This window comes from Andrographis paniculata, unplaced genomic scaffold, assembly GCF_009805555.1.
Source record: "Andrographis paniculata isolate CXL003 unplaced genomic scaffold, ASM980555v1 Contig73END, whole genome shotgun sequence".
Classification (NCBI taxonomy): domain Eukaryota; kingdom Viridiplantae; phylum Streptophyta; class Magnoliopsida; order Lamiales; family Acanthaceae; genus Andrographis; species Andrographis paniculata.
In genome coordinates this window covers 1106549-1131604 of record NW_026137610.1, presented here as the reverse complement: position 1 = coordinate 1131604, position 25056 = coordinate 1106549, and the positions used below count along the sequence as shown (strand labels likewise).

The following is a 25056-nucleotide window of genomic DNA, read 5'->3' as shown; positions in this document are numbered from 1 at the left end:
ACAAACCCTTGGAGTTGAAATGATTAAACTTTGACTTTAGGAAATAGTGAAAAAGTAGTGGCCATTACGCACGCGGCAGCGTCGATTATACCACACTCATCATTGGCCTTCGTCGTTTACTCCAGACAACAATTCAAAATTGACTCTACCCTCGCATCTGCTGAGCTCCATCTACGGTTCCGCCATCATTGCTCAATCATCTGCTCCGGTTTCCCGAATAATTGGAGCCATTTGGGCTGTCGCCGCACCCTGGCTTCAGATTTCCTTCTTCTTCTTCTTCTGTTGAATTTTCAGGCTTTGTCTGGAATGGCGCAAGGGGATTACGCCGATAGCTTGCTGAATCTCGAATCCGTGAGGAAGAGTTTGATTCGACAAGAAGACACAATCATCTTCAGTTTGATCGAGAGAGCTAAATATCCTCTCAATTTGCCCTTGTATGATGGTGATTTGCTCGGTTGTAATTCCTCTAGGTCTTTGTTTGAATTCTTTGTTAAGGAGTCGGAAGCTCTGCAAGCTAAGGTATATTTCTTCGTAGCCAATTCTCCATTTCCTTTGCTTACATGGATAATTGTTTAGTATGTGGATAAATTGATCATTGTTTGATTTTTAGATTCAGGTTAATTCTGTATCCAAATTATGGTAATCTCTTGTGTAGTTTATCTGTAGGAGGGTTGATGTGTGCACCACTTTTGATTTTCGGTTTCGTTCCTATATAATGGACAAATAATAATGCCTAAACTGATACTTGGAGTGACTGATTATGATTACCGACATAGATTTTTGAAAATCTGATCACAAATCATCACTGGAATCAATGTGGAATCTAGAATTAACTAAATGCTTCCATGGTAGGTACTAAACTTTGGTTTCTTTATAAATGTCATTCTGGTTGGCTACTCAGCGGCTGGCATCTTGAATTGGTCATCAAATACAAATTCCGATGAATCGAAGGAAAGGAGATAAAAAAAAGATAGACAAACTTAGTATAGTTTGGATTTTACGTGATCTGTAAGCAGCAGATCTCCCAATCTTTTAGCATCCACTACTTCATCAATAGGAAATAACTTCTCAGCTCATTAATCTAATTGGCCTAGAGGTTTGTCTGCTTATCTTTCAACGTATACACTTGACATAGACCTAGATAATGTCTTGGGACATGAAATCTGATTCTTGGTTTTGGAAGGTATGTTTGATTGCATTTCAGGAGGATAACTTGTATATGAATGAAAAAACATCCTTATGCATCCTAGAAGAAGATTTCAGGCATTCATTCTTGTTGATGTGTATCCTGATTGTTTTTTAGGCCGGACGATACTTGTGGCCGGAAGAGAATGCCTTTTTTCCAGATAATTTGCCTACTTCTCTACTGCCTCCACTCAACCAACCACCAGTAAGAATTAACAATGGTTGTTTGTTTCACAAATTTGAATTCCTTTCTGGGATTTTTAGGCTTGCCATTTCAATCTTAGGTTTTGCATCCTCGGAGTGCTACCATTAACATAAATGAGAAGATAAAGAAACTGTACCTTGACTCATTGCTACCTCTCATCGCCGCTGAAGGAGACGACAGGAACTATGCAGTTACTGCTGCCAGTGATCTAAACTGCTTGCAGGTAAACTTTACAGTCCGTCCATTCATTTGTTCCTCGTACATTGCACTAATTTCATTAATGTTTCATCCTTCAGGCCATATCTCAAAGAATTCACTTTGGAAAATTTGTGGCCGAGGTTAAATTCAGGGATGATCCTGAGGACTATATTCCAGCTATACGTGCTAAGGTATACAGTGCCTCAACACAAGTTCTTCGATATCAATTTCAAACTCTGATTCTGCCATTGATTTCAGGATAAGGAAACACTGATGAAATTACTGACTTTCGAAAGTGTGGAAGAGATGGTGAAGAAACGAGTGGAGAAGAAAGCGAAGATCTTCGGGCAGGACGTGGGAGTCGAAGATCATTCCAGCAGCAGCAGCTCCTACAAGGTTGATCCATCAGCAGTTCGTAAACTGTATGCAGACTGGGTGATCCCTCTAACAAAATTGGTCGAGGTCGAGTATCTTCTTCAACGTCTCGATTGACCAATCCCAAGATTCTCCTACAGACTAAATAATAGACTAGTGCATGAATATTGAATATGCCAACAGCTGATGGCTGTCTTTGATTCCCAAATGCAAAGTTGTCACAATAATCACACACTCGTTAATTATTATGCATTTCCTCACGTGCTAATTGTAATTCCATCTTGTTAAGTCCCACATCGGAGAAATGATGATGAAATATTCCCTTTATAAACTCCCGCAAGGAGATTAATGCTCGCCGGGCTTTGTAACGATAGCCTGTGACTCAAGTGAGGGCAATGAGTGTTGGAATGTTGGGCCGGCTCAGACGGGCTGGGCTTGGTTGCTATCTATGACCTGCCCATTCCAAGCATGGAGTTGGGCCATGTTGCTTGGGCGAAGGCCCAGGTGATGTGTCCCTTAGACCGGAGGGCAACGCGCCAGGCTGGCTTCACAGAGCAGCGACAACCTCCCTCTCCTTGCAGTGGAAGGATAACGGGCCGTTGCAACTCTGGCCCATCAAAGCCCAATGGGCCTCCATAATTAAACCAACACTTTTTTTGTTGCCTCTAATTATTATAAATTAACGAGATTTGATTATATTATTAACGTTGTCTGTAGGGGAAGCACGTGGGCACGGAAACATAGTACAGAGAGTTGGGAAAGTGACAAGAGAATGAATATGTGTGGAACAATCAGACAGACAGACAATCCATAATTATGTTATGTGAATTTTATTATCTGGTAGAGTCAGACAGAGGCACAGATCGTCATGGTTTCCTTTCCTTTCCTCCCATTGAAAGCCAAGTAAGAAGCTAAAGCTATTTTAGTGTTTCAGACAGACGCACACACGCACACAACAAACGAAACAGAGAGCAAGTGTGGCTGCGAAGAAATGTATCACATGGAGGTGAAATAAGTATTCCTTACACCCTCAGCAATTTCGAACCTCCTTCTTCCCACTCCAATTTCTTCAATGCAAAGATACTGCCTCCTACACACACTCAAACATAGATTATATATATATATTTATTGCATTCAATTCGTGCGGTGTTTATTACATTCTCACCTGTCTCCGAAATCCCCTTTTCGAAGATTTTTGTAACGCGAGCGCAATGTGAGCCAATAATAGGGTTTTGTTTCCCCCGGCGGTGATTTTGGTGGCCGCGTATGGCGCTTTTCCGCAAATTCTTCTACCGGAAGCCGCCTGAAGGGCTTTTGGAGATCTCCGATAGGGTTTTCGGTACGTTCCAAATTTCCCCCTTCCTTTATTTAACATTTCATTTTCAATATTCCTTCTTCGTATATACACTCTGATTCTGGAAATTTCCAGTATTTGATAGATGCTTTGCTGCAAACCTAATTGAGGGAAACGGGTATCAAGTATACATGGGGCGAATTTTGAATCAAGCCCGAGAATACTTCGAAGATGCCTCGTTCCTGGTGTTCAACTTCGGACAAGGAGGCCATAGGAACCAATTCACAACCTTAGCATCTGCCCACGCAATGACAGTGATCGATTATCCTCATCAGTACGAAAATTGCCCTGTCCTCAGCCTAGAAATGATCCATCACTTCTTGAGATCCAGTGACAGCTGGCTGTCGATCGGGCCGAGGAATGTGCTCTTGATACACTCTGAAGACGGGGCTCTGCCGGTGCTGGCGTTCATTCTCGCAGCTTTCTTGATTTACCGGAAGCAGTACGGCGGCGAACGGCGGACTTTAGATATGATATACAAGCAAGCGCCGCCGGAGCTTCTGCAATTGTTGTGTCCTTTGAATCCATTGCCTTCACAGTTGAGGTATCTGCAGTATGTGTCGAGAAGAAACATGGGCTTGCAATGGCCCCCCCTGGATAGGGCCCTGACATTGGATTGTATTATTCTAAGAATCATTCCCGACATGGATGGCGAGGGGGGCTGCCGCCCCATCGTTAGGATATACGGACAGGATCCTCTCATGGCTGCTGATCGAACTACTAAGGTTCTGTACTCTATGCCCAAAAATGGCAGAGCTGTAGGGTATTTCAAGCAGGTACTCTTTGATTGTCTGAAATTCTTGGGAATTTTTTTGGCATAGTGTTTTGTAAATTGTTGCGATATTATGGTGTTTCAGGCCGATTGCGAACTTGCTAAAATCGATATCAGTTGTCATGTACAAGGCGACGTGGTGCTAGAGTGTATTACTTTAGATGAAAGGTTAGAGCAAGAAGAAATAATGTTCCGAGCAATGTTCAACACTGCATTTATCAGATCGAATATATTGATGCTTACACGTGATGAAATCGATACGCTGTGGAATGCGAAGGATAAGTTTCCGAAGGAGTTTAGAGCAGAGGTATTTAACCCCTTTCTTAACATCATTTGAAATCGATGTGTTGGATGATGTTGTTTATGGTTTGAATTTTGTTGGATTTAAGGTGTTCTTCTCTGAGTTGGATGCCTCGTCTGCCATTGTCGGATTAGACTCGCCTGGCGTACAAGACATTGAAGGTCTGCCCATCGAAGCTTTCTCCGAGCTTCAAGATATGTTTGGATTGCTAGAGGTGATGGGTTCCAAGACTGACATTGCGCAGAATGTGATCCAGCAAATGACTGCCACCGCCATTCTTCGAGAGAATTTGGAGATCAATGCTTCAGCTACGGCTGGGAGAGAAAACTGGCAAAATGTTTTTCCCAAGAGTTTGAAAGATGAACAGTTGGAATGTGCCCTTCTCCGAAATGCTATCGAAAGAATGTCTGAAAGTGGAGCTATCGAAGATCATGTGTCGCCATTGGCTTCTTCTGCATCGTCTCAGTTCAAAATCAGATTGCTGTCGACTCCTCAGGGTTCTTCTTCGGGAAGCTCTGTGCAGAATTCGCCTGTTGCTGTGTCGAGATACCGCGGTGCTACTGGTATGCCGTCGGCTCTTGGGATTACAGCGCTTCTGCACGATGATGCTGGTTTTATTAGCAGAGAAGTTGCCTGTACATCGCCAGAAACTTCCATTTTAGGAGGTTTAATTACTTCACCTCATCCGCCACCGTCGCCTTCATCACTGCCACCACCACCACCTACTCCTCCTCCACCTCCACCTCCCCTGCCATCTTCTTCAAATGCAGTACCTACTAACAACCCCACTGCAAAATCACCTCCAGAAGAACAATCAACCTCAACCACAGGCCGACCTCCTCCTCCCCCTCCACCTCCGACACCTCAATGTTCTGTTAACGGAACTTCGGCAGCTGTAGCCCCAGCGCCACCTCCGCCGCCATGTCCTCCCAACTCTGTCTCAAAGAATGCACCAGATAAGGAATGTGGAACTGTTCCTCCTCCACCTCCTCCACAGATGAATGGCCTATCAAAATCCGGCAACATACCACCGCCGCCATTGGGTGCAAAGGGGAAATTGCAGCCAAGAACAAACACAAGAAATCAGGCGCAGGCGAAAAAGTCATCCCTCAAACCTTACCACTGGTTGAAGTTAACGAGGGCCATCGCTGGCAGCCTATGGGCTGAGGCGCAGAAACCCGAGGAAGCTTCAAAGTATGGTGTTATGCCTTATCCTAAATTATTCAGCATAAATTTCTATAATCATTGTGTGTTTTGTAACAATGTCATCTCCTCTTATATCATTTAGAGCTCCTGAGTTAGACATGTCTGAACTCGAGAGCCTTTTCTCAGCCGCTGCTCCGAATTCTGGGCAAGGAGGTGCCGAAGGAAAGGGAAATAAGCGTGGCGCAGGGCCTAAATCAGACAAAGTTCATCTGGTACATCAATTTTTTTCTCATTTTAAATATAAATGCGTCGTAGTTTCAGCTGATCTTGCTGTTATATGCTGCAATTCTTTCTGGCTTACTAGGCTTTGAAGTGTAATCTTTTGAGCATTGATCCTGTGTAGATTGAGCTGCGGAGATCATATAACTGCGAAATTATGCTGACAAAAGTTAAGGTTCCTTTGTCCGAGTTAATGGTAGGCTAATCATTGATTCTTTACTAGCATTATCTTTTGCAAAATATTTATTTGATTGTGAATTAGGAAAGAAATGAAACAAAACTTGTTTGTTGTTCCCTTTGCATTGACACATGTCTTCACAGAATTATGTCCTCGCTTTGGATGACACAGCACTGGACGTCGATCAGGTTGATAATTTAATAAAATTTTGTCCAACCAAAGAAGAAATAGAACTCCTCAAGGTATGTCTTTTTGCTCTATCCCTTCATAGTTAAGCAAGTTAAAATAACTGTCTGACCGAATTCAAGCATCCTATTTTCGATCTACTTTCCAGGCCTAACCATGTTCTTCTTTCAGAACTACAAAGGTGAAAAGGAGAACCTCGGAAAATGTGAACAGGTGGATAAGTCGATTATCTTAGACTTACAGCATATATATCATACTCAGTTTACAGGTTTATATCATGTTTCGATGCCCATTTGTGTCGCAGTTCTTCTTGGAGATGATGAAAGTTCCTCGTGTAGAGTCCAAGCTACGAGTTTTCTCGTTCAAGATTCAATTTTTCTCCCAGGTCAGTAGAAAGTATAGCTCACACAATGCAACTTTAAATTCTTGTGTTCGTGTATTTACCTGAAATTCTCTGATTCAAGTTAGTAATAAAATTTTGTTTCTGCCCCTGTTCATCTTCAGGTATCTGATTTGAGAAACAGTTTGAATATTGTGAACTCTACTTCGGAGGAGGCATGTAATCTCACTCTTTCTTTTCTTTATTTTCATTCCTGCATCGAATTTTTTTATCTGAAACTGATTTTTATCAGGTCAGAAGTTCTGTCAAGTTGAAAAGAATAATGCAAACAATTCTTTCTCTGGGTAATGCCTTAAATCAGGGCACGGCTAGAGGTGAGGGAAAAAGCCATTGATTTCCTCATCCTCTTTCTGTTGTCGGATTTCACTTGGTCGGCCCAAAAAAACCATCTTATATTTTAAACCACGGTTTCTCAGGTTCTGCGGTTGGATTTCGCTTAGACAGTCTTTTAAAGCTTACGGAAACAAGAGCGCGGAACAACAAGCTCACTCTTATGCACTATCTGTGTAAGGTATGAAATTTCACAATTAAGGATAATGTTGTTAGTGTCTTTTATCGAAGTTGATCATCGTTGTTGACTCATAATATCCGACAAATCTTTTAGGTGCTCGCTGAGAAACTGCCTAATGTTCTAGATTTCCACAAAGACTTAGTAAGTTTAGAGGCTGCGACTAAGGTACACGATAGTTGCCATTGACGTTCTCGTTTCTTGCTTTTGTGTATAACTGGAATCAATATACATGGTCAGAGATGTTTTTCTGTAGATTCAACTGAAGTATTTGGCAGAAGAGATGCAAGCCATCAACAAAGGGCTTGAAAAAGTCGAGCAAGAACTAACCTCGTCTGAAGATGACGGTGCTGTTTCCGAACAATTTTGCAAGGTTACACATAATACTCACTACTCTTTGATTCATTTCCATTTCCAACCAACTAATTATGCACAATTTGTAAGTAGATTTTGAAGGAATTTCACGGCTCAGCCGAAGAGAAAGTGAGATCGTTGGCTACGCTCTATTCGGGAGTAGTAAGTTCTAATCCATGTTAGTTTCTTTTCCGAGAAATTTCAAGCTATTAATCTAATCGACTCTTGAAAATTCTATACAGGGAAAGAAGGCTGATGCATTAGCCCTTTATTTTGGGGAAGATCCAGCCCGATGCCCTTTCGAGCAAGGTTTTTAATTATCATCTTATATTCTTACAATTCTCGACTACATATGAGTATTTGTGTTCATTTCCTCGGATATGTCTCTTCAGTTGTCGCAACTCTATTAAATTTTGTGAGGATGTTTCAACGTGCCCACGAGGAAAACTGCAAGCAGCTAGAAATCGACAAGAAGAAAGAGCAGAAAGAAGCTGAAATCGAGAAGGCGAAAGTGAATGCTTCTAGAAAAGTTTCGGAAAATGAGAAAACCGCGGCACCATAGGATGAAATATTTAGAAATATATATATATATATATATGGTAACTTGTAAGTATTGAGGGATGATCCATTTTTATTTGGTTTTGATTTTGGAGTTCCAAAATGATTCACTTTGGCAAGTAATGAACAATGTACAGTTTTATTTATGGGTGTTGTAGTGATTAGTGAGCAAGTTTGAAACTTTAGTAGTGATAAAATGAATGTGAACTGAATTTCCATTACTTAAGCATCTTATATATCCATTGATTAAAATTATCCAAGAAATTCTTGATTGATGTCATCTTCCTTCAAGCAAGCACCCAAAGAAATCCCATGATTTCAATCAAGAACAAATGTAACTTACCAGATTTGAATTCGGCTTCAATTGAATTGTAGATTCAGAAGACCAGCTTGTCTGAATTGGAGAGGCTGCTATCATCTGATGCATCATCCAAAATTCTGCCGGTGATGGCGGCTGCCAGAGCTTCGGTGAAGCTGTGATTCCTAATCAATGAGGAAGCCATTTGTTCCACAAGCAGCTGCTGGATTTCAGTGATGTCCGCTTTTGAAATAGTACTTTGATGATCTGATAAATCAAGGTTGGATGCTTCAGGCAGGGATGAAAGGCTGCTGCTGTCGCCACGGTGGTTGTGGCGGCCGTCGTAGGTGGCAACTAGAAGAGATGGATCATCGGCACTTCTTTGAACCTTCAGGATTCAATTTAGCAAGTTATGATCGTTTTGTTCTTCAAGAACTGTTTCTGTTATACATAATAATTTATGAGAATATCTTCTTCACCTTCTTCTTGACAGGGCAGGTTGGAGCATAAGAGCATCTGTAATATGCTCTAGGAGAAGGATTATCTCTGGTAACCTTCTGTCCATATTTTCTCCAATGGTAACCATCTTTTACTACCTGCAATTGTTCGTTAATGGAGAATTTGATTAATTTTGGTTGGGAAAGAATTTTGAGCTAGATTTACCAGGCTTGTATCGGATGGATCGATCCGAACGTGAACTTTGGAGATGTTGGATTTGATCTCCTTAGGCGTGCCTGGCGAGCATTCATCGACGCATCTGCAGCTCCGAATTATGGACTGTGGATTTCGGATTTCATCAAAATTCCTTTTCCTTGAGGTGGAGATGTCTCCAGATTGTTTCTGCATCAAATCAATCAAGTTTCCGCACACCATTGCGATCGCATCGTTCAACCTCCGGTTCTCCGATTTCGTCCGATTCAATTCCTGGATCAGATCACCGTACCTCGCCTGCGCAATTCACGAACACGAACAACACACAGTTCTTCATCTCGTCTCCTCAATTTCAACCGCACACAGAGCATAGAATAACAAAAAATAAATTAACCGCAATTCAAATAAACAACCACATCACACACACACCTCGCCATTCGAAGCAGGATCGCAAATCAACTCCGTCTTCTGCACAACAACATCATACATACACTTGCTCAACAAATGAAAATCGCAGAGAAACCGAATCGAACTCAAACCTATGTAAAACCAAATCAACGTATTATTTCATTAGATGCAGTACTGCTGCATAACTGCAGTCAGTCAGGCAATTAACTTACCGTATAGGATTGATGATCGGCATGGTTGTGAAAAGGTTTAGCGTTGAGGTCAATTTCCACGGCCCTGTCTTCCTCCATCCGCAATTTCAATTCCGTTGAAAGAAAACAATGAATTAATTAACTGCAATTGAAGTGAGTGTATGAAGAATGTGCAGCAACTATTTAAAGGAATAATGTCTGAGTAGTCTTCGTTAAATTAAGCGGTCGAAACTGCCCAGAACTTTACATTCTCCCAAGGTCAAAGTCTTCATTATAATTTCAATAATTTATTAATTATATATATATATAATACTATAAATAACATATTAAAATATAACAGACAACACATCGTATTAGTAAATAGTATAAATTTATATATAATGTGTCATTATACTCCGTTAGTCCCTTAACAATCTATCCATTTTTCTATTTTGGTCCGTCCCATAATAAAGTATCAATTTCTTTTTTTACTAATTGTACTATCTACCTAAAATTACAAATACCCTTCCAATTTACAATATATTACACAAACGTCATTACTTTTATATCATACAATACTAATAGGTTAATTTAGTCTTTTTACTATTATTTATACTTTATCTCAATATAATATTAATATTTCTAAAACTAGATGTGAGACAGATGGAGTATTTAATTTGCATAGTAGCTATCGTCATATATAATCATTGTCGATGTAGTTTCGTATTATTCTGAAACACGTTAACTATTTGAGTACATATTTATACGGGCATTTTTTAAAAAAGATTCTTACAATTATGTACAAGTGATTGGATGCTAAAATGGACTATAATTTGCGTGTGATTTTGTAGTCTTGGTTTGAATTTGGATTAATTTATATGTTTACTGTATAAAATAATATATTTTTATAGAAAATTGTAAAAATTGCACTGTAAAAAAATATATATATTGAAACAAAAATTTAAATCAATAATGTCTAATTTATATATAATTGTAATTGGTAGCTTGTTAACATTTATAATGAGGAATATTGTGTAAAGTGTCAAGAAATTGTATCAATTGTTATTTATTTGCAACTATTTGGTATTTTCATAAAGTAACTTGTTAAAATTGTGTATTATGAATAAATGGTTAAATATTTTTATTATGACTTATAATGGATTTATAAATATTTTTGTTTGAAATACTCAAATAAGGGAGTTTTTGTTTGTTTCAGGCTCCAAACAATATTTAGTTACAAAACTAAAATGATAAAAAGATTCGTTATGAAATTTTAAAAAAAAAATCTTATGTATTTGCGGACAGCGCCTATTTGACGGACACATGTGCTCTGACATGCGAAGCGGATGCCACGTGTGCGATGCTTTGGTGCCAAATACTAAAAAATTTACTTGCAATATGATTTTTGTACAGACTCTAATTACAAGTTTGAAAAAAAAAAAAAAAAAAAACAATTTATCAAAAAGAAATAATAATAAAAGCAAAATTTCAACTAAAAGGACCCTTACAATAGTTGTGTTTTCTTATTTAGGAGTATTTCATTTGTATATCCAAAATATTTATATTTACTTTTGATGTGTAATTTAAAAAAGAAGGTAATTAAATAGTAGTTGCTGTATATTTTTTTTTATATAATTTTTTTTCTTATTATTTTAACTTGATATAATTATATACATACAATTATTGCCAAAAAGCACATTAACGAGAAACATGAAGTCTTCAAATTTGTGGTCCTTTATTTATTTATTTTTATTTATGTACGATAATTAATAAAATCATATGAAAGACTAATTCAATTGACTGTGTAGAAAGAATCTTACTTTTTTGGTTAGGTTTAGTTGTCTTTTTTTTTTTTTTTTTTTTTATATGTTAAGTATTGAGTTAAATATTTAATTTTTGAAAATATATAAATATTATATATAACTAATGTATTATATTGTATAATTTATAAAATTAATGGGGAGTGTATGGAAAATTTTGAATTAGACGAACACACCCTTATATTCTTAATTTTATTTTTTTTATATTACTAATAAAAATAATTTAAAAACATCATAGTATATTAAGTAAAATTTGATGAATGTTTTAAATCGTAAAATTTTAAATTAAAATAATTATTTAATGTGATTTAAATGAATGCTTACAAGATATTTTAATTGTAAAATTAATTTTTAATATAATATAAAAATCTAATTGAAAACTTACAAAAATAAAAAAAATAAAAAAAGAGTCTTGTCCACACTATTAAATTAAAAGGAATTGTTAGAAATCAATGAAGGATGTCATATTATGTATGTTATACTGAATTTTGTCACATTTAAAAGATAACGTGTGAACTGAAAATTGGTAGCGAATACGAGGGTTGTTAGAAGATAATTTGGATAAGATCGAGGACGTGTATATAAATATGTAATAGAGAGATAAGGTTTTGACATTGTCCTTTTCTTTAATAGGAAGAAAACTAACCTGCGATGATTAATTAATTAATTAATTAATAATTAATTAATCAATTAGTAAAAAAGTGATAAACAAATGTAACGAGTAGATAGAGATGGTCGACTTTCTTGTTATATTCACATACAAATTTACACATATAAATTTAAAATTAAAGTAATTAAAATAATAAAAGAAAATTCCTCATTTTATTTACTGTATTAGAACACGAAAAGAGTGAATCACTCAATGTCTGTGGAGATGATCTCTTTCCTTATGTTACATCAAATTGTGATTACGGAATATGTGAAATATTTGATTGACCGTGCATCCCAAAATAAAAATACTATTTTTCAAATAATTGTATTACATATCTAATATAATAAATACCCTTCCAACTTACAATATATTACACAAATGTCATTACTTTTGTATTATACAATGTACTTTTATCTTTTTTACTAGAATATAATATAATACTAATATTTAAAAATCTACGTGTAAAAAAAAGTAAACGTCACCGTGGGACGAAAGAAGTATAATACTCCATCATTCTCATAAAAAAGTATTCGTTTTTTCATTTTGGTCTGTCTCATAACAAAGTATTCATTTTATTTTTCAGTAAATGTACTATCTACCTGATATTATAAATACCCTTACAACTTCCAATATATTACACAGATACCATTACTTTTATATCACATAATACTAATAAGGTCATTTTAGTCATTTCTATTTTATTCATACTATATGCCAATATAATACTAATATTTCTAAAATAAAAAGCAAATGGATACATAGTTATGCGAGAGAAGGAGAATTAAATATCAACTTTAATTTAAAACATATTTAATAATTTTTTATATAAAATATTTTATTTAAAATTTATTTATATTAAATTAAATATTTGTTGTTATTAAACAGTTTATTATTTTAATTTAATCTTCAAAACAATTCTAAAATATTTCCAAGAATATAGGAAGTCCAAATGAGCATGTGACGTCATATTGATGACCACAGGTAATAACAAAATTGCTGATGTAATTGTACGACCATGAGAAACACTCCAGTTGATTTCCACGTCAACTTTTTGTACTTGCTTCCCTACCTGGCCCACCACACTTTGCTCTAGTTTTGTTGTTTGGTCATTTTAAATAGTTTTTTTATTTGAATTTTTTTTTTGGATGATCAGAAAGAACGTACATGAAATTTAAAAAAATCTAAGTTCAATAATTTATATGTCATTTTAGAAAAAAATAAATTTATAAATTCCAAAAAAATAATGTGTAATTCTCATTCACATGGAAACACCAGTACTATTTTTATTTTTATGCATAAAAAGACAATTATTATTATTATACTTTTTCGTCTCATATAAATAATTAATATATTTATTTGTCCGTTTTTTAAAAAAATATATAGTTATGTATTTTAATATTATTTTAAAATTTGTAATTTATAATTTATTAATTTTAATTAAATTATTTAATTATTTTTACTAATATAATTATTAATTATACTATACTTAAGTTATTCGGCGTGTCCCTTGCTGACGGCATTTTTATGACATCAGGGATACAATATTCTATCACGTGGACTTCAGCTTGACTTTGACTTTAGTATTTGGGCCTAATGGTCCAAAATGTAAGGAGATGGTTGATGGCCCAATTAGAAGCCCAAAATAGTTTCCTTCATGTTGATGAATTTTCTAAATGGATGTGAACCCAGCTTTGGGTTTCCCCTTCCACAAGACAATTTTCTTCGGCTAACGTGGTTCCCTTTTATAATCCATTGGCTTTGCAAGAGGACTCAAGTTTGATCGAAGGGAAATTAGGTAAGCTTATACGAGCATACGAATTGAATTGATTGGGGAATTGGGATTGGAGTAATGGCAGGCGACGGAGATTTAAAGCAAAAGCTGCAGGAATTGCAGAAACGTCTTGGCAAGAAGCATTTGTTCGAGGAATCTGTTTGCGAAATTAGATCGCTCCTCCTCCAGTATTATTCATCGGTTTCACCGTCAATCCAGCAGTCGGTATGTGAATTATTTATTTATTCCATATGTTTTGTGCGCGCTATGGATGAATAAGTCGTGTCTATCTTAATTTAGCGATCCGTTAGGGGAGGTATTTTATGAGATTAGGTTTAATTTGGTCGAACTAGATGAGATTCTCGTATTCGAATAGAAAATTGAACAATTGCAGACCACTTCTTTGCTGCTTAATGTGACAACTGATTTTCGGGATAATTGTATTATAAATGCTTCAGCAAACTTTTGAATTTGTTGTTTGCATTTGCCTAGTTTGGAAACGCATATTGAAATTGCTTTTATTGCGAAATGAATATTATCTTTGGGCATGTTGGACTCTTTTAAGATGATAATTGAGACTTCTTTTAGAAGATTATTGTGGCATTGTATATATAGGAAGACTCTATTCCTTGATTGCGAGTTAAAATTGCTTGTTCTTCTCAGTTTTACAGTGTGGTATGTCGGGTTTCTACTATTTTGAAAACAAGATACACCTCACCTGGATTTTGGACTGCGGGGCTAAAGCTTTTCGAAGATGCCGAGAGGCTGGTTTCCAATCCTGCTGAAAAGAAACATTTGCAGAGTTGCATTACTCAGGCAAAGGATCAGTTGTTTGAAGCTGAAAACTCGTCTGAGGATTTGCAATCATCGAGGGGTGGAACCAATGGAGGTGCATTAACATCTTACATTTTGCAAGTACAGATTTTATCTTTGTCTTCCATTCTTTTATGTTACATTGTAATTCTTCTAATGTTTGGATATTGGATTGTGGTTATGTTTCAGGGTATTTGTTTGAAGGGCACCTTACTGTCGACCCTGAGCCTCCCCAGCCCAATTGGATGTTGCAATCAAATTTACTGACAGCAGCGGCTACCTTGTTGCATGGTGAATCATCTGGACTGCACGCAGAGGATGGTAACACCCGCGAACATGCTGTCAGTGCACTTCAAGAACTTTTTAATAGACTTGATGATATTGTGCCAGAGGTATTCTTTTTTGATCCCCTTCTTCCATTAATAAGCTTCAGTAAAGGCATTTTATTCAATTTTGTTTGTAGTTAAGAAGTAATGCTACTACTACATGATCATCGATGTTTTTTAGGAATAATTCAATGGGCTTCTAATTTGATTTCTTAATGTTTCTTATGGCATGTTCAATTTTGGTTTAAGATCCTGGACGACGATTCTGGAGTCCCACGAGTGCCACCTGCCAGTAAGGAGGTTGTGGCAAAACTTCCGGTGACTTGTATCACGGAAGAGATATTGGTAAAGCTGGGAAAGGATGCTGTGTGTTCCATTTGCCAGGAGAATTTGATTGTCGACGACAAGATGCAGGAGTTACCTTGCAAGCACATGTTTCATCCCCCTTGCCTCAAGCCATGGCTGGTAAAGTTTCAATTTTAGCCTCGAGTGAACTCATAATCTGCAACTTGTTTTCTAAAATCTGCAATTCCCTTAATTCTCCATATCGTGTTCTACAGGATCAACACAACTCTTGCCCAATCTGCCGACATGAACTCAAGACTGACGATCATGCGTATGAAAGCTGGAAAGAAAGAGAGAAAGAGGCGGAAGAAGAGAGGAAGGGCGCGGCAAATGCAGTTCGCGGCGGCGAATATATGTATGTTTAGACAATAATAAATTGTATCGTTACTATCTGCAATATTGTTTGTTGTTAAACACAAGAAAGTTTATACGACATGGTGTGTAGATGTTTGTTTTCATGGTGTTGTTCCAATTTAAGTTTTGGTGAGGACTTGGCCTACTCGACTGAGCCCAAGAAGCAATTTACCCAAGAAAACTTTTGAACTAAAGAAAATTGGAATCTTGAATTTGAATTTGTGGTATGTTCCTCTCCTCAATCAAGATCAATTATAAATCCACATTACACTTGTAATAGTTGGCATCATAATGCTAAATGTGACTTGTCATACCCATCATACAATATGGTCGTACAAATCAACATAGATTCTTCTGCACCAACAAATTAAATCAAAGATGGAGATGGAGGTGGAGATGATGGTGGGATTGAATGAATTAAGGAAGGTCGATGGTGAATGGAGGAGAAGGGCGGTGGAGAATGTGCTGTGGGGCTGTACAAATGTGTATATATACATATATATATGTTCGTGTGTAAGTATATACTATATATATATATATGGTCCCCCTCCCACCACCACCCACCCCACCCCACTCCATCCATGCACATACACGGCTATGAGCTGAAGAGCAGCCGAAAGCGACATCTCAGTTTTTTTCGATTTGAAAGCAACGGTGTGTGCTCTCTCTCTCTCTCTCTGTGCAGAATCATTAGCTAGCTCCCTCATTCATTGACTTTCCATTCCGATCCCACTCATTAATTACTCTTCGATGATCTTGTCTATCTTTTAATTCATCATATTCCGTCGTCGTTCAGCTTCACACTGCTGCAAGTACCCCCCACCCCCAACCCCACCCACCTAAATGCCTTAGTTGTATACTATAGTGTAGAAAGTAGAAACTCTTCATCGTTAATCGACGATCAAAATCCCAATAGCAATATTGCATGGCTTGCACTTGCATGCATGCACACCTACCTACCCAGTATGATATCACATATATATATGTATGTATGTATGTATATATATGATGAGAGAGAAGGAGGGTAGCCTGGTAGGGTGAATTAATTGCATTGTCCATTTGTTTGTAGGCCACGTGTACGGCTGTCCCCCATCGGCCGTTGATTCTGATCCGTCACATCCACCACCGTCTCTGTCCCCGCCATTTCCTGCCTGCATCCATGCAGGCCTTCCCTCCCCTCCCCCCCCCCCCCCCCCCCCATTTTATATCTATCAATACATCCATAATCTACAATCAATTCTTCCATTTTAATTGCAGTTGTTGCAAACACGAGCAAGTTGTACGCACAGAATGGTAAAGTAATTGTTGAACATATCTCCTGCCTGGCTGCCTCATTGTCTGATCGAATTATTTGACATGGTTGCCTACCTGCCTTGAGCATTCTTTAATTTGAAGTCCATGGCCAAAAAAAAAACACAATTTGATTAACTAGAAAGTTCGTACTTATCCCCAACCAGAGACTGTAAAAAGAATGCACTACTGAGACTTTGAGCAGCAACAGCAGTGATCCCAATTTGGACCACCGATGGCTATAAAATATTACAACTAAGGACAAGGGACCACCCTCTTTTTTTCGTCTCCTGTCTATCTTAGCAAACAAGTTTCAATTTTTGCAAAATCCTTGTCGTAATAGTGGATGTTTTCAACTTGCTAGATCAATATTTGGAATTGTTCATGTATGGATTATGGTCTAAGAATTTGATTGATTAGGGTTTTTTATTTTTTATTTTTTGGGGTTAATGATGGTGATGGGTAAAAGTAATAGAGGGCGAGGGGTGAGAGGAATTGTAATTGTACGTATGGGGAGGGATTGTGGCTGCATTCACATCTGGAAGTTGAAGAAGACAGACAATGAAGGCGCCCGCAATCGCGACGAGGACTTGTGCAGAAATATTTATATCGTAAGCAATCAGTCTCAATCAATTTTAACCTACTTTTTCTCCCCCTCTATTTGGCAACTTGGCCATCATCCCTATCTCAAATCTCGTTGCTTCGCTCGCTGCCTCCGATGCAGACATTTTTTTTCTGCAGTCATGGCGTGTGAAAGGAATCCCATGGAATTTTTAATTCCCAAATAATGCGATTCGTCGAAATCATCCGAGGCATCTGTGGCCGAACGGGATTGGTGAACCTGCGGCAGAATGGATTTTTTTGGTTTTTATTTAATCAAATTCAGGAAAACCAAAAAAGAGGTAAATGCGGCGGTGTGCTTCGAATGTTATCCACAACGGCGCAGATAGATAGGTCAGACCTGTTTTTCTTTTTCTTTTCCTTTTCTTTTCCCGAACCCTTTCATTTTATAATCATTTTTAGTTTATATACTGATTTGCCTGCTGATCATCGTTCTGTGAGGAATTGAATTCGATCATTCATGCATAATTTAGGTTAGGGTTTAAATTGGGGGAAAATATAATTTGGAACTTGAAGTCTTGAAGGTATCAACTGTTAGTATTATATGATTCATTCCAAATCAACAGTTCTGCAACTGAAACAAATTCCCAGGAAATTGCACAGTTGTAATTCTGTTTTTGAATTCATCGTAACAATTCAAAATGTACTCTGAGATCATGTTAAATAACGGAAACTGTTGAATATAATTGGAGCATATTCAAGATCATCCAAAAACAACAGTAGATGGCTCAGTTGATCCTTTAAACATTTGCTTTTTCTGAATGACGCTGCAGAGGCATGGTTCATCGAACCCGTTGTTAATACAAACTTAGGCAATCATAATCTTGAATTAATTGCCTTGGTGATGTGAAGTGTAAACAGAGTATATCTTGTAGATTGCATCATGCCAATCCACATTATGGATTGGTTATCTGTATCATGGAAAATTTTTGAAAATAGAAATGATGTCACTCATTATGGAGTTTGCTAAGTGTGACATTCGACTAATGCCGTTTGAAATTGAAGAATGCACGCATGCGTTTGTTTTGTTCGTGCGTACGTGTGTATTTAGCAAGATAAGCTTGTCGAGGTTCATGCACAGACTAAATTACGAATGCTGTCATCAAACAAATTGTTATTACTTCAGGGATGAATACATCCGAAATAATAATATGCAAACGATAATTTTGCAGCAGGTGCTGACATGGAACATTGTAAAAGGAGCATGAAACCGGAGGAAAACTGAATCAATGAGACAAGGGTATGGAGCTTTTCTGTCCTATTCTTGGTGTGTTTTTATGACTTTATAAGAGTCCATGTTCTTTGGTTCATCATCTGACTAATCTTGTCCGGCTATTAAACGGAAAACAATAGTTGTTGGGGCATCTCGTCACAAAACGATATATATGAATTATTGAAATGGTTTTTCTTGCAATCTATCAAGTGGAGGTTACAACGGTAAAGTGGCTGTCAGTTTCTATTGCCCTTTTGCTGAGGTTTCCAGACCATGGTCCAGTTGCATATGCCATTGCCATGCACACTAGAGCTTTCAGTAATTGCTAATCTTGAATTTGTTGCCACTCCAATAAGTTTCTAATATTTCCCCCAAAGAGAAAAAAAAAATTCAGTGAGGCATTAATGATTCAATCTTTAAATCTCAATTTCACTGCGTCGAATTCTTTTCCCTTTCTCCTTGTTTTAGTTCATAAGGGTAGTTTAATCTTGTTTGTGATACTGCTATGATTTTGGATGAATTTTAATGCATTGACTATTGAGATTATAAATTTGTTGACTTCAATTTTCCATTAATCATTGAAATGTCTTCTGTTCATGTGAATTCAAGAAAAGTAATTTTACAAAAGGCTGGTTTGAAATGATTTGCAGCAAGTTATGATGTAAGCAGCACATTTATGAACCTTGATTTGAATCCTGGAATCAATTTTAGAGCCCATCACTCTGGTTTGAAAATTTCTAAGACAGTTCAATGCTCTTATATATGTTTTAAAGTTTTTGATGCGGAGAATATGCTTTTATGGTAACATTTTAAATAAAAATATATTTTGAATGTGATATCTTAGAGATGAAATTTTGATGAACAGGGCGAAAACATGTAAGTAAATAGAGTGTGATTAGTAAGAACAGCAGTACACTTAAAAGATAGTTTAACTATGCTGTTTATGATTGATTTACTAGGGTATCAACTGCAAGTTTAAATTAGTAAATGAGAGCACTATTACTTTACTGCTATCTTAGTTGGGTCTAAACATGGCTTCATGACATAATTGAAGAAAGCTGGATAGTAAATGCCTCTGCTGAATGAATTTGGGTAAAGGGTCAATAGTGGTGGTAAGAATTAATTGAGGATGATATATATCACCATATATGCTGCTGTAAGAAGAAGGCAAAATCAACTGTGAAACCTCTTCTTCTAAGTTATCTTTCATTATCATTTAGTCAAGATAGAAAATGCAAAATAAATATATAAATAAATGTAACCACCCCCTATAGTTGTTTGCCACAATAGGGAAAATTCCAAAAGAATTTAAAAATCCTAAGGTGTGTGTTGCCAGCTATTTATAGCACCCACGAGCGCACCTCCATCCAGACCTGTGTGATATCTGCATTCTGTACTTGGCCTCCCAAAAAAGTGAGTAACATGTTTTTCTAAACCTACACTCTCTCTACTGTCCCCCCCTTCTGAGTTTCCAAAAACTTGAGCAGCCATAACTGAAAGCTTCAGATTACCTCAAAACAGAGATATGAGGGGTAAATCATCTTCTTCATCAAAGTCTAGAAATGGGGGGCTGGAATTTGAGAAGGTTGAGAAATCCAAAGAACCCCAATTGTCTGGTGCTTACATTCGTAGCCTTGTTAAACAATTAACCTCTTCAAGAACCAAAGATTCCTCGAATCTCAATGAGTATGAGAATTTAGAGGAAGAGGGGAATCAAAGTTCTTGCAGAAATCATCCTAGTACTAGATTCTCTGATCAGAAACAAGAAACTTCAAGCAATCAAAGTTTGTGCATAAGCTCTTGTGAGGGGTTTTCTGATGAGAAATCTCATCTCCCCCCTCAGCAGCACAAGAAGCAAGTCAGGAGAAGGCTTCATGCCAGCAGACCTTACCAAGAGAGGCTACTTAATATGGCTGAAGCCCGCAGAGAAATTGTCACTGCCCTTAAGTTTCATAGAGCAGCTATGAAACAAGCCAGTGAAAAGCAGCAGCAGCAGCAACAACAGCTGCAACAACAACCAAACATGGAGTCAGGGCCCGAAAACCAACCTTATGCCTCTGCTGCATCTCATCACCTCTGTTTGGAGCAAGAAGCCAAATTGAAGTCCAGGAGGAACCCCAGGATTTATGCTTCAAATTCTTCTGTCCCAAATAGTTTCCCTGCCAATTATATGGACGGTATCTCCTCCTACTCACCCGGGTACTGTTGTCCATATTCTTGGTCATTATCTCCAATGGCACCACCACCCATTGTCCAGGAAAATCTCAATTTCACTCTGCCTAGCCAGCCACTTGGCCTTAATCTCAATCTTCAAGATTTTAGTAACTTGGATGCTACTGCTTTCAATTGCAGCACCAACCCCTCATCGATTTTCTCATACTCAGCATCAACCTCTTCCTCTCCTGTTTCAGCTTACACCGATGAGAATCCATGCTTTGAAGCAGCCCCACCTTCGGTGGCAGCTGAAGCAGGAGAATATGGGGATTCAGGGATGCATCCAGTAATGGATGATAAGGAAATTGCTGAGATCAGGTCAATTGGGGAGCAGTACGAGATGGAGTGGAATGACACTGTGAATCTAGTGAATTCAGCTTGGTGGTTCAAGTTTTTGAAGGAAACAGAAATGAAACCTGAAAATCAACAAGGTGAGTATTTTGTGAACTCTCCGTTTGATGAAGTCATGGAGTTCCCTGCCTGGCTCAATGCAAATGAGAGCTGCTTGCAGCATGTCAACGATCACTGCTCTGATGGCTACTATCCAGAACCTGCTTTGCCATGGTAAGAATTGACAGATCTCTGTTATCTCTTGTTCTTCTTTTACTTTTATCGGGGTGGATAGACGATTACCCTTGTTTGATTTTCTTTATGTTTATGTTTGTGATGAGTTTCCTTGCCTCTCCTCTCCTCTTAGGCTGGAAACGAATTTAGGGTTTCCAATGAATCCAAAACCCTGTTTTTTCTTGAAGCTTCGTGCTATGTAAACATTTTTATTATTCAGATTGCTTTCATGGAAAATTTGATACTCAGACAACCAAACAAGGATAAAGCTTGATCCCCTTATAGCACATAATTCACCATGACTGCTTGCTTGTGAATTGTGAGAGCAGATTAACTCCTCCTCTCTTATTTATTTCTTTTCATGTTTGTTTTTGCTGATTAATTTGAGCCAATTCACTGATGAATTTGCATATGATAATATGTACTATATATTTTCAGCATGGACATTGAAGAAATTGAAGGAATGGATGGAGACTGGTTAGCCTGAAAAAGATTTTGATGGATAGCTGGGCTGGCTCTGTTTCTTCACAACAGCAACAATAATAATGATAATAGTAATAATCAGATTGTTGGTGGCCTTAAGCCTTTTTTACTGCCTTGGGCACCTGCGTTTTTTATTTGTAATTTTTTAATGTTGTTGTCGGCTCTGTTCAACAAGGCTTGCTTGAATCTGTAATGAACAGACAACCAAATAAAATAGTATTAGCTAGACGATGATGATGATGGGAAATTACTATATACTCCTATATATTTATTCAGTTATTCTACCCTTCCCTCCCCTCCCTCTCAACTTTTGTTGATTCAAGTGTTAGTTGTCGTACAAGTGGATCCATGCTCTGTACTTTCTTCCCCTATTCTTTATTAATTAATCAGTCCTAGCTTATGTTATTTATTTATTTTTTCTTACAGTCAGGTCAAAATCTCTGCACCAAGATCAGCTTATTTGTTGCTGCAATAACTCAATACATCAGTTTTGAATCTTGATTGTCAGCGAGTCAATCTCTCTCTCTCTCTCTCTCTCTCTCTCTCTCTCTCTCTCTCTCTCTCTCTCTCTCTCTCTCTCTCTCTCTCTACCATTAATAATTGATTCCAATGGAGTGCTAGTTGATGAGATTGTGCATCTAGTCATACAAGTTTGGGATCTACATTTGATCTCTTTCTTGCACATTATATAATAAAACAATGTAATGTATCTGTTACATTGATCTTCATGAACCTCAACATGGATGCTATTCAACTATGTTACCAGTCACTGAAACCACTTCTTTGATCCTTTCCAGGGCCTAAGACTCCCTTGTCGGATACCGATCGACGCAGTCAAGCCACGGGTTCCTCTCGGGCCTCTTGATCCTTCTCATTGATGTCCAGACGACACTGTTGCATTTAAAACCAGACCCGAATGCCATCTGCCAGATTCGATCGCCCCTCTTCACCCGCTCCTTGGCTTCCAAGTACGCAAGCTCGTACCAAATGCTGCTGCTCGATGTATTCCCGAATCTGTGCAGTGTTGCGCGCGATGCCTCCAGGTTCTCGTCGCTTAATTTAAGGTTCCTCTGCAGTTCATCGAGCACGGTTTTGCTCGCAGCATGCATGCAGAAGTGCTCGAATGCCAGCTTGTAGTCGGGGATGTAAGGCTTCGCGGGCTTCGAATCGAGGTTGTTGCCGAATAGAAGCTTCCAGATGAGTGTGGAGAAGAAGAAGAGCTGCTCGGAGAAGGGCAGCACGAGAGGGCCTAATGTAGTGATGTTGGTCTTGATGGCTTCCCCGCCTATTTCAATTAGGTCTTTGCTGATTTTGATTCCTCTCAGCTTCTGGTTGTCTTCTTCTTGATAGATGCTTCTGTTATTTGCAGAATTTTCAGAATTGTAGTATGATATCAACGATGCCTATAAATAGCGTATTACATACTCATACCTGAAGCTGCGATCATCAGCGCCTTTGTGAGTTCTGACGATGTGCTCTAGTCTGTATTTCGCACGGAGGTAATCGCGGCGGCGATTGGAGAGCAACACGGCGGAGCAGCCCATCCGGAAGTAGCAGTTGGAGATGAGCATGGAGCGGTCTTGCCCTGGGTACCAATTGTAAGCTACCATCTCCGTGCTCACTACCACGGCGTAACTGCTAGGGTTTCCCTGAAGCATGTCGCGAGCCAAATCGAGCGCGATTATCCCCGCGCTGCACCCCATTCCGCCCAAATTGAAGCTCAGAATGTTGCTCCGCATCTTGTAGTGGTTGATTACCATGGCGGAGAGCGACGGCGTCGGATTGAAGAGGCTGCAATTGACGACGAGGATTCCGACGTCTTTAGGTTGGATTCCAGATTTCTCGAAGAGCTCATCCATGGCGCCGAAGATCACCGTCGAGGCTTCCGCGCGGCCTTCTTTCATGGTGGCGGTTTTCTCCGGCGAGCCGATCGATTTAGGTAAGTAGGTTTCGTCTCCGATGCCGGACGAGTCGACGATTCGACGCTGAAAATCGAGGCTCGCTTCGTCGAATTTGCCGGACTTCCGAGCGAGTTCGATGAACTGCTCTTTACTCACCTTCATTACGCATCAATCAAAAACACAAAATCTCAGAAACGATTTGTCAATTAAACCACTCTCAACCGGTCATCTCCAAACTGATTTGAACTCCATACCTTAAGATCTTCATCCGGTTTGTAGCAGGCAAAGTCGAGAAGATAAACACCCCGCGGGCTCGACATGAAGTAAACTGAAAGAGTGAAGGCGAACAGCGCCACAGCAGAGACAGCACCGGCGACGTCGTAGGCGGCGGCGCTGTGCCCTAACTTCCGCCAGAGCTCCACCCCGCTCAGACTCCGAACGTCCGTTCCGAGAAGCAAGGCCAGGACCGGAATGACGACGAGGTACATTCTGCGATTAATCAAATAATGGTAACCTAGCCTGACATACTTGAAATTGACAGAGTGCACAAACTCCGGCAGCTTCCGGCGCACGGTGACTGAAAAATTCTTCAGGCGGGACGACTCCTCAACGCATTCCGTGGAGAGGAGGCGCTGCTGTATGGCCATGGCCAAGGTACACGCTCTGCAATTCTGTTACTAATTTCTTCGAACGATGGAAAGGGAAGATGATTGATGATTGTTGATTGTGTTCTTGGGCGGGGTATTCATTATATAATCAAATGGGTACAGGTGGGAGTTGGGGTGCCATTGAATTGAATAAGAGAGAGATAGAGAGAGAGAGAGAAGGGGGGTTTAATTAAGCAGGCAGTTGAAAGAAAGATTTCAAAGAAGACGCCATTAATTCTCCGGATGGCTATCTTCATCTTCATTGATGCTAAGAGTAGTTGGAAAGATGAACAACACAGTGACACATATACATGTCTTTCTTGTTTGTCCCTCTACCACGTTAATAAAATAATACATAAGAAATACAAGAGATAGATTTCACATTATATATATATATATATATATTATATATTACAGTGTAAAGACGATGGTTGGGTGGGTGGTTGTTAGTTGAAGAACTTGTACTTAATTGATCTATACAGAGAGGAAAGAGATAAACTATAAATAAATGATACT

General features: G+C 38.4%; 6 protein-coding genes across 8 annotated transcripts; 4 read left to right on the top strand and 2 right to left on the bottom strand.

Annotated features, from left to right (window-relative positions):
• Nucleotides 1-103: 103 nt before the first annotated feature.
• Nucleotides 104-2237, top strand: LOC127265570 (chorismate mutase 2). Its single transcript, XM_051295421.1, has 5 exons — nt 104-519; nt 1304-1390; nt 1470-1613; nt 1687-1779; nt 1847-2237. Exons 1-5 carry the CDS (start codon nt 307-309, stop codon nt 2078-2080), a joined length of 771 nt encoding a protein of 256 aa, XP_051151378.1. The 5' UTR covers nt 104-306; the 3' UTR covers nt 2081-2237.
• Nucleotides 2238-2727: 490 nt separating this feature from the next.
• Nucleotides 2728-8234, top strand: LOC127265571 (formin-like protein 6). The gene is made up of 17 exons (XM_051295422.1): nt 2728-3302; nt 3393-4093; nt 4175-4396; nt 4479-5584; nt 5679-5808; nt 5940-6011; nt 6137-6235; nt 6351-6392; nt 6484-6564; nt 6684-6734; nt 6812-6893; nt 6996-7090; nt 7184-7255; nt 7344-7460; nt 7535-7603; nt 7684-7750; nt 7834-8234. The coding sequence occupies exons 1-17, from the start codon at nt 3230-3232 to the stop codon at nt 8001-8003; spliced, it is 3249 nt and encodes a 1082-aa protein (XP_051151379.1). The 5' UTR covers nt 2728-3229; the 3' UTR covers nt 8004-8234.
• An 11-nt stretch (nt 8235-8245) lies between these two features.
• LOC127265569 (WRKY transcription factor 18-like) lies at nt 8246-9714 on the bottom strand. 2 transcript variants are annotated; one of them, XM_051295419.1, is made up of 5 exons: nt 9569-9714; nt 9378-9416; nt 8961-9245; nt 8777-8893; nt 8246-8685 (listed from the first exon to the last, which is right to left on the bottom strand). In XM_051295419.1, exons 1-5 carry the CDS (start codon nt 9644-9646, stop codon nt 8377-8379), a joined length of 828 nt encoding a protein of 275 aa, XP_051151376.1. In that variant the 5' UTR covers nt 9647-9714; the 3' UTR covers nt 8246-8376. The 2 variants fall into 2 exon arrangements, with proteins under 2 accessions (XP_051151376.1, XP_051151377.1); XM_051295420.1 differs by having other exon boundaries at nt 9378-9487; nt 9569-9683.
• A 3980-nt stretch (nt 9715-13694) lies between these two features.
• LOC127265378 (E3 ubiquitin-protein ligase AIP2) lies at nt 13695-15711 on the top strand. The gene is made up of 5 exons (XM_051295146.1): nt 13695-13994; nt 14433-14658; nt 14772-14974; nt 15158-15373; nt 15469-15711. Exons 1-5 carry the CDS (start codon nt 13848-13850, stop codon nt 15616-15618), a joined length of 942 nt encoding a protein of 313 aa, XP_051151103.1. The 5' UTR covers nt 13695-13847; the 3' UTR covers nt 15619-15711.
• A 1932-nt stretch (nt 15712-17643) lies between these two features.
• On the top strand, nt 17644-22415 carry LOC127265408 (uncharacterized). 2 transcript variants are annotated; one of them, XR_007841957.1, is made up of 4 exons: nt 17644-17851; nt 18694-21509; nt 21730-21828; nt 21948-22415. XR_007841957.1 is itself a non-coding variant. In XM_051295187.1 (3 exons), the coding sequence occupies exons 2-3, from the start codon at nt 20257-20259 to the stop codon at nt 21994-21996; spliced, it is 1302 nt and encodes a 433-aa protein (XP_051151144.1). In that variant the 5' UTR covers nt 17647-17851; nt 18694-20256; the 3' UTR covers nt 21997-22415. The 2 variants fall into 2 exon arrangements, 1 of the variants encoding a protein (XP_051151144.1); XM_051295187.1 differs by lacking the exon at nt 21730-21828 and having other exon boundaries at nt 17647-17851.
• Nucleotides 22416-22503: 88 nt separating this feature from the next.
• LOC127265407 (3-ketoacyl-CoA synthase 10-like) lies at nt 22504-24540 on the bottom strand. The gene is made up of 3 exons (XM_051295185.1): nt 24148-24540; nt 23424-24049; nt 22504-23348 (listed from the first exon to the last, which is right to left on the bottom strand). The coding sequence occupies exons 1-3, from the start codon at nt 24538-24540 to the stop codon at nt 22793-22795; spliced, it is 1575 nt and encodes a 524-aa protein (XP_051151142.1). The 3' UTR covers nt 22504-22792.
• Nucleotides 24541-25056: the final 516 nt, after the last annotated feature.

Coding starts and splice junctions, on each gene's coding strand:
- LOC127265407 (XM_051295185.1), bottom strand. CDS start 24,540: ATGGCCATACAGCAGCGCCTCCTCTCCACGGAATGCGTTGAGGAGTCG. Junction 24,050..24,147: donor AACCGGATGAAGATCTTAAG/GTATGGAGTTCA, acceptor TGCGTAATGAAG/GTGAGTAAAGAGCAGTTCAT. Junction 23,349..23,423: donor GCTGATGATCGCAGCTTCAG/GTATGAGTATGT, acceptor TGCAAATAACAG/AAGCATCTATCAAGAAGAAG.
- LOC127265408 (XM_051295187.1), top strand. CDS start 20,257: ATGAGGGGTAAATCATCTTCTTCATCAAAGTCTAGAAATGGGGGGCTG. Junction 21,510..21,947: donor CCAGAACCTGCTTTGCCATG/GTAAGAATTGAC, acceptor ATATATTTTCAG/CATGGACATTGAAGAAATTG.
- LOC127265570 (XM_051295421.1), top strand. CDS start 307: ATGGCGCAAGGGGATTACGCCGATAGCTTGCTGAATCTCGAATCCGTG. Junction 520..1,303: donor CGGAAGCTCTGCAAGCTAAG/GTATATTTCTTC, acceptor ATTGTTTTTTAG/GCCGGACGATACTTGTGGCC. Junction 1,391..1,469: donor CTCCACTCAACCAACCACCA/GTAAGAATTAAC, acceptor TTTCAATCTTAG/GTTTTGCATCCTCGGAGTGC.
- LOC127265378 (XM_051295146.1), top strand. CDS start 13,848: ATGGCAGGCGACGGAGATTTAAAGCAAAAGCTGCAGGAATTGCAGAAA. Junction 14,975..15,157: donor TTGATGATATTGTGCCAGAG/GTATTCTTTTTT, acceptor TTTTGGTTTAAG/ATCCTGGACGACGATTCTGG. Junction 15,374..15,468: donor CTTGCCTCAAGCCATGGCTG/GTAAAGTTTCAA, acceptor CGTGTTCTACAG/GATCAACACAACTCTTGCCC.
- LOC127265571 (XM_051295422.1), top strand. CDS start 3,230: ATGGCGCTTTTCCGCAAATTCTTCTACCGGAAGCCGCCTGAAGGGCTT. Junction 4,397..4,478: donor CGAAGGAGTTTAGAGCAGAG/GTATTTAACCCC, acceptor GTTGGATTTAAG/GTGTTCTTCTCTGAGTTGGA. Junction 7,461..7,534: donor TTTCCGAACAATTTTGCAAG/GTTACACATAAT, acceptor ATTTGTAAGTAG/ATTTTGAAGGAATTTCACGG.
- LOC127265569 (XM_051295419.1), bottom strand. CDS start 9,646: ATGGAGGAAGACAGGGCCGTGGAAATTGACCTCAACGCTAAACCTTTT. Junction 8,894..8,960: donor ATCCATCCGATACAAGCCTG/GTAAATCTAGCT, acceptor GAACAATTGCAG/GTAGTAAAAGATGGTTACCA. Junction 8,686..8,776: donor CCTGCCCTGTCAAGAAGAAG/GTGAAGAAGATA, acceptor TGAATCCTGAAG/GTTCAAAGAAGTGCCGATGA.